The sequence below is a fragment of the Orycteropus afer genome, unplaced genomic scaffold (genome assembly GCF_000298275.1).
Source record: "Orycteropus afer afer isolate SDZICR_OR568_19922 unplaced genomic scaffold, OryAfe1.0 scaffold00018, whole genome shotgun sequence".
NCBI lineage: Eukaryota > Metazoa > Chordata > Mammalia > Tubulidentata > Orycteropodidae > Orycteropus > Orycteropus afer.
The window spans coordinates 7,425,161-7,432,072 of record NW_006921605.1 but is presented as its reverse complement, the minus strand read 5'-3'; the positions used below and the strand labels follow the sequence as shown (position 1 = coordinate 7,432,072).

Below are 6,912 nucleotides of genomic sequence, written 5' to 3'. Positions count from 1 at the left end.
GAGTGGCTGGTGGGTTTGAACCGCCAGTCATTTGGTTAGCAGTCAAATGCCTTAGGCACTGTGCCACCAGAGCCGCTGGTAAAAAAAAACAAAAAAAAAAAACCATATAGATTGCACAAGAGAAAGCAAGGCTGAAAGGAAACATCAAAATGCTAACACATTATGTTAGTTTGTGTGAATGCCCTTCTTTTCTCTACTTTCAATTTTTCCTTAGTACATTTGTTGCCTCTTATTGTATGCTAGGCATCCTATCATGGATAGTCCATTATGTGTTATTCTAACATGGCACTCAGTGACCTCTTAATGGTAAATGGCAAGACATGGAGCTTGTGCTGCAAGCAGACGGACCTCATCCCTAAGCACACTGTTTTGGTTAGCTGACATTTTTCATAGCATTCTCAATGAAGGAAGGAATGCATTTATGTACAGTCCCACACAAGCTCCTCATTTTGTTATGAAGCAACAACAGCTCATGGACAGAAACTGTTCCGGAACACGGCACTGCTCAAGGATGTATTAGGGAAACAAAAATCCTCACAACTGGACCAATAAGCAACATTATGATAAATGGAGAAGAGATTGAAGTTGGCAAGGATTTCATTTTACTTAGATCCATAATCAACACCCATGGAAGCAGCAGTCATGAAATCAAGTAATATATTGCATCGGGCAAATCGTCTGCAAAAAACCTCTTTAAAGAGTTAAAGAGAAAAGATGTCACCTCGAGGACTAAGGTGTACCTGATCCAAGCCATGTTATTTTCAATATCCTTATATGCATACTAGGAGCTCTGGTAGTATAGCGCCTAAGGCGTGTGTTCTGGTTACCTAGTGCCGCTCTGACAAGAATATACCACAAATGGGACGGCCTTAACAGACAGGAGTTTATTCTTATAATTGGAGGCTTTAAGTCTAAGTTCAAAGTGCCAGGCTCTAGGGACTGGGTGAAAGCCCCTCAACCTTGGGGTCCAGCTCTGCCTCCTGCTCCCAGCCCACTGGAGCTAGAGGCATTTCTTCACTCAGACAGCTGCTGGCTGCTGAGGCTGAGAAGCCCCAAGTTTGACAAGTAAAAAGGCACAGTCTCGATGTTACCAATCCACACGGCAGGCCATTAACTTAAGTCCATTGTAAGTCCCAAGGTCGGCAGAGCATGGCAGGTTGCCAAGCAAGGACATGGCTACATGCAGGGTCCAAGCATGCCAAAGGCTAGAGACCATTCCCAAAGGCTTCTCCTTATATATAGGAAGCAGACCACATCCTAAAGGCAGCTACTCAGCTGCTTGTGGTAGATCCCACCATGGAGTTGATTGCCAGTCTCATCATGGGGAATAACTACCACCAGCTGCCCAGCCTCTCAACCAGGCCCAGCCAAGTTGACACACAAACATAACTACCACACATGTGACTGCTAACCAGAAGGCTGGCGGTTCAAACCCACCAGCCACTCCTTAGAAGGAAGGTTGGGCAATCTACTTCCACAGTGATACCACCTTGGAAACCCACGGAGGGGTTGCTATGAGTCAGATCAGACTTGGCAGTGAGTTTGGTTTCTTTTTGGTTTTATATGCATACAAGGAGCTCTGGTGTCGTAGTGCCTAAGGCATTTGCTCACCAGAAGCCTGATGATTCAAGTCCACCAGCCACCCATGGAAGGAAGACTGGGCAATCTACTTCTGTAAAGGTTTACTACCTCGGAAACCCAAAGGGGATCGCTATGAGTCGGAATCGATTCCATGGCAGTGAGTTTGGTTTTTTTGGTTTATGTGCATGAGAAAGCTGGACAATGAATAAGAAAGATCAAAGAAGAATTAATACCACTATCACTCCTTGCCGTCTAGTTGGATCTGACTCATAGTGACCCCTCATAGCGACTCATAGTGACCAAAGAATTGGTGCCTTTGAATTATGGTGTAGGCAAAGGGTACTGAATACACCATGGAAGGCCAGAAGAACTAACAAATCAAGTTCAGCCAGAATGCTCCTTAGACGTGAGGATGGTGAGCCTTCATCTCACACACCTTGTTCGTGTTATCAGGAAGGCCCAGTCTCCAGAGAAGGACATCATCCTTGGGAAAGCAGAGGGTCAGTGAAAAACGGGAAGACTCAATGAAATGGACTGACACAGTGGCTGCCATGATGGGCTTAAACACAGCCCTGATTGTGAGGACGGTGCCGGGCCGGGCCGTGTTCGTTCTGTGGGACACAGGCCCACTATGAGCTGCAACCAGCTTGATGGCACCTAACATCAGGATATGTAACTGAATATGAAAATGCCCACGGACTGGGTGGAGAGTGACGGCTTCTGCAGGGGACCTGGGGACACACACCTGCTCTGGATTTGGCAGTGCCGCCCCAGGGAACCGGACACCTCCATATCTGATGCGCCCCCCTGGCCCCCTTGCCTCTCGGGGCTCTCCAGCCACTGAGTCCTTCACAGCCGCTTCCTGTGACCTGAAATCCTATGGTCACCACTGTCAGGAGCAGAAAGCCTGATCCCTAAGGATGGGGAGACAGGCTCTCGGGAGCTAAGAGGCCTGGAGCAGAGGTGGGCTGAGGGCCATCTGCTCTCCAGCTCTGGTCCTTCTCTCGTTCTCACCTCAGCAGAGCAGAGGAATGCAAGTGGCGTGTCCCCTCTAGGCCTTGACATGGGGCCGCCTGCAGAAGGCCTTCTCCTAGGCCACCTCTCTGACTCAGAGACCCCCTCCTCCACCCCAGGCCGAGGTTCGGAAGGTCCAGGCCAACGTGGAGAACCAGATGTTGATCATTGCCTCCAACAACCAGAAGCACCGTGGGCGGGTAGCCTCGGTTTCGGTAAGGTTGCCCGGCCGAGACCCCTGTTCCAAACCCAGGCTTCCCCTGATGCCGGGCACCTGGCTGAGGGAACTCTCCCGGCTTGGAGGGGATGGTGTGGGCCAGGCAGACAGAGGCAGATGCCTGGGCCAGCTCTCGGCCATGGCAGTGGGCGCCCTGGGGTGGGGCTCGGGGATCCTTCTCTATGTACTCTGCTATCCTGGCCAGAAACTGACCCAGACAATGCGCAACGAGGTGAATACCTGCTTCTCGGAGATCGTCCAGGAGCTCACTCAGCTGCAGGCGAAGGTTCTGGAGTTCCTGGAGAGAGAGGAGGCCGCCGCCCTGGGGAAGCTGGGCAGCTCCCTCCAGCAGAGCCACAGCCGGCTTCTGGAGCTGGAGGGGGACAGCGTCTGGCTGCGCACCCTGCTCACCAACCAGAGCGACCAGCAGTTTTTGCAGGCAAGCCTCTGCCACCTGCAGCCAGGGCCCTATCCCAGCACCACTCCCCTCCCACCCCAAACACCTAAACACACCAGATCTGCCCAGATCCTGGATCAAGTGATCAGTAAGCGATCAGTGATCAGTGATCAGATGGGAGCCTGTCTGATCAAGTGATCAAGTGATCAGCCTAGTAATCAAGTGATCAGATGGGAACCCGAGCTTACACCAATACCCATGGCTTCTTCTCTCTCCTTGGAGTTCAGTCTTATCCTTTGGGAAGTTCTCCCTTCATCCAGACCCTAACTTCCTGCCTTCATTTCCTTGGAACGGATGGGGGTGTGCCATAGGATACTGGGTAGCTGACGGTCTTAGGGGGTGTCACCAGACTCCCCCATACCAGAGCTGGGAGTGAGACAAGAACAAACCATAGAGCCTACATTGAAATCTTATTGCCCAGCCTGAGCCTGGCCTCGCAGTTGCTGTGGAGTCAATTCCAATTCACGGCAACCCTGTGTGTGTCACAGCAGAACCGTGAGCAGAACTGGCTGATTTTCCAGAAGTCGATTGCCAGGCCTTTCTTCCAAGGCACCTCTGGTGGCCTCGAACCTCCCACCTTTCAATCAGCGGCTGATATGTTAACCCTTCGCACCACCCAGAGACCCCTCCCTGCCAGGGCTGGCAGGAAGGTGCCAGCAGCCTTCTCCGTTGATAGACACCTAGGCCTCCCCCAAACCCTGTGCTGGAGAGCTCCCCTCACAGCTCTCCTTCCTTCAGCTGCCATCACACCTTTGAGCTGATTTCTAGGGCTCTTCTCACCTCCTCCCCAAGCACAGCTGGGAGCATTTGAAAATGTTTTTCACCAAACAATTAAGGCCTCAAAAGAAACCATCCTCGCTCCAGGGCTCAATTTTCAGCCAAACAATAGGTCTGCCAGGTGAACAGCAACACTAGGGAGGAACCACTCCTTAGAACAATAAGCCATTTGAGATCAAAAGGGCAGAATTTGCCCAAGAACAAGTGTTAGAAGACAGGAAGGGTCAGGAAAGAGGAGGAATAGAAACAGCAGACTCAGTGCTATTTCACTGAGGAGGCTGCATGTATGAATTGTTGAATGGAAAACTTATTTACACTGTAAACCTTCACCCAAATCACAACAAAAATTTTTTAAAAAAAAAAAGGAAAGAAAAATCCTCATTCTATGGGAGGTCTGTTGTTGTCGTTGTTATGTGCCACCTAGTCAGCCCGACTCATAGTGACCCCTCCTTGGGTTTCTGAGGCAGTATCACTATGGAAGTAGGATTGCCCAACCTTCCTTCCGAGGAGTGGTTGGTGGGTTTGAACCGCCAGCCTTCTGGTTAGCTGTCAAGTGCTTTAGCCACTATGCAACCAGAGCTCCTATGGGAGGTCTGGTGGTTCTAAAATTCCACTAAGCTTAACAGGCTAGGCCACACAAGCCGTACTTGGGAAGCGACCTAACCTGAGATTTCCAAACTGGGAAGGTCCAGTTTTGAAGAGGGGACTTCTGCTCCACCTGGCCCATAGTTCTGGAGTCACGAGGACTCTAACGGAAGCAGGGTCTCCTGGCATCTGTCTGGGCCCTGGCTAACAGGTGCCACCACCATCTCCCTGTGTGCCAGGAGTTCCCCAGGCTCAAGCACTTTCCAGCTCACATGGAACCTCTGATGGGCACCAACTTCGAGGAGGAGAGCTTCCTCCGGCTGCCAGAGACCCTGGCGGAGCTCCGGACCCAGCTGGCCAATGTGGGGCTCAGCTTCCTCAACCAGCTCCTCCTGAAGGGTGAGTGCCAGGCAGCTTGTGTCCTTGGGGACTCACCTGCCCTGCAAGGTGACAGCACCCTACAGCCCAGTGGGTTGGGGTTCCGGGCACTTGGAGAGAGCCCAGCCTTCCCGAGCACATCTTCCTCTGGTGACACCGCCTCCTGGAAGCCCACAGCTCTCTCCAGAAGGATGCTGTCTGTGAGTGTCCTCAGCAAAGCCCTACCATCTTCCCCAGGCATTAAGATGAACTCTTACGAGGTGCTGCCCCCAGCTGTGGACAGGAAAACGCTCCTCGAGTGTGAGTCTAGTGTGCTTCCTGCCTCAGAGTTGGGGGAGGGCACAGGGCCCCTGGCTGCTTCAACCTCCCGGGCCCACCTCCATGCAGGGTAGGGCCTCCACAGAGATGCCAGCTCCCTAGCCCTAGCCTGCCCAGACTCAGTGGAAAGCCTAGGGTGGATCAGAGACCCCAAGGCAGCAGTCGGAAGTGGAGAAGACCCCGTCCAACCCCATCTCCAGTGAGGCCTCACCTACTGGCCAGAGGCCAGTCCTACTGCCCTTCCCAGTTCTGGCGTGACACAACCTCTGCCTCAGTGGGTGCATGCCAGCCTACCCTGGGCCAGGGGCCAAATCTTAATGGCTTCTCTGAACAGCTTGAGGGTCACGATTGGTTCCCTTGGGTGAACCACCTGCCAGGAGCTCTGGCCTCTCCCTCGGTCCCACTCAGCTTGCAGCCTGAACAGATGGACAGGAGGTGATGTCAAGGGCCAGGTTGGAGGCTGGGAGCTCCTGACTCCAAACACCCCTCCCTGAGGTGGGAGCTCCCACAGCACCCAGCTCATCCTTCCCCAGATGTCAGCTGCACCCTGGGGTCTGAGCAGGGGCTTTAAAGGTGGGGGTGGGGCTAGAAGGCCCACTCCTGGGAGCCTGAGGTGGAAGCACCGCGACTTCTAAGCAAACCCCATGCAACCCAGTCCCCTTCTTCCTCCCCGAGGGGCCCAGCGCCCCGCCCCGGGGCGGCCTGACCCCCCCCTCCCCTCCCCGCCCCTCAGCCTACTGCAACCTGAACTTTGACCCGGCCGCGGCCAGCGCCGAGCTCTTCCTGTTCAAGGAGACGCACTCGGTGCTCAACCTGGGCATCTTGCTGCAGCCCGCGGCCGCGGCGGGCGGCCCCTGCCCCGGCTTCACGCAGTGGCCCCAGGTGCTGTGCTCGCGCGGCCTGGCCGAGGGCCGCCACTACTGGGAGGTCGAGGTCTCCGACTCGTGGGTGTGCCTGGGCGTCACCTACCGGCGCTGCGCCCCGGCCTGCGCGCGCCCGCGCCGCAGCACCGTCTACCTGCTGGGCCGCAACCCGGACTCGTGGTGCCTGGAGTGGGACTCACTCAAGTTCTCTGTGTGGCACGACAACCAGCAGACGGTGCTGCCGGGCGCCTACCAGCGCACGCTCGGGGTGGTACTCGACTGCGCCGCCGGCTGCCTGGCCTTCTACGGCGTGGCGGGGGGCGCCAGCCTCATCCACCGCTTCCTCGCCACCTTCCTGGAGCCGCTCTACCCCGCCGTCATGGTCAGCAGCGGGGCCTGGGTCATGCTCAAGCAGCGCCCCGAGGCCTAGGGCCGGCCACGAATAAAGCTGGACTCGACGCACTGGCTGGGCCGGCGGGAGGCTGGCTGCATTGGCTCTGTCCCGGTCCCCTGCGCCCAGGGAGGTGAACCCGCCGCCCTTCCCACCCACTGACTCAGTTCCACCAGACAACAAGCAGGCCACCTTCTCTCCCCAGAGCCACCGGAGAAGAGTCTGTTATCCCAGGGCTGGGGGACAGTCTTGTGATCCGTGGAGAGGTCCTGACTGGGGTGCTGGAGGGCCCAGCCTTTCCCCTAAGACCTAGCAGAGACCCCTGGCCTTG

At 55.2% G+C, this 6,912-nt stretch overlaps 1 protein-coding gene across 1 annotated transcript in view; it reads left to right on the top strand.

Moving 5' to 3' along the window:
- LOC103214070 (E3 ubiquitin/ISG15 ligase TRIM25-like) overlaps nt 1–6,620 on the top strand; it is a 9,886-nt gene extending 3,266 nt beyond the window's left edge. Inside the window, exons 3-7 of the mRNA XM_007959870.1 lie at nt 2,715–2,810; nt 3,018–3,251; nt 4,871–5,030; nt 5,247–5,309; nt 6,061–6,620. Of these exons, the coding sequence (XP_007958061.1) occupies nt 2,715–2,810; nt 3,018–3,251; nt 4,871–5,030; nt 5,247–5,309; nt 6,061–6,620 (1,113 nt within the window). The remainder of the gene's footprint in view (nt 1–2,714; nt 2,811–3,017; nt 3,252–4,870; nt 5,031–5,246; nt 5,310–6,060) is intronic.
- Nucleotides 6,621–6,912: the final 292 nt, after the last annotated feature.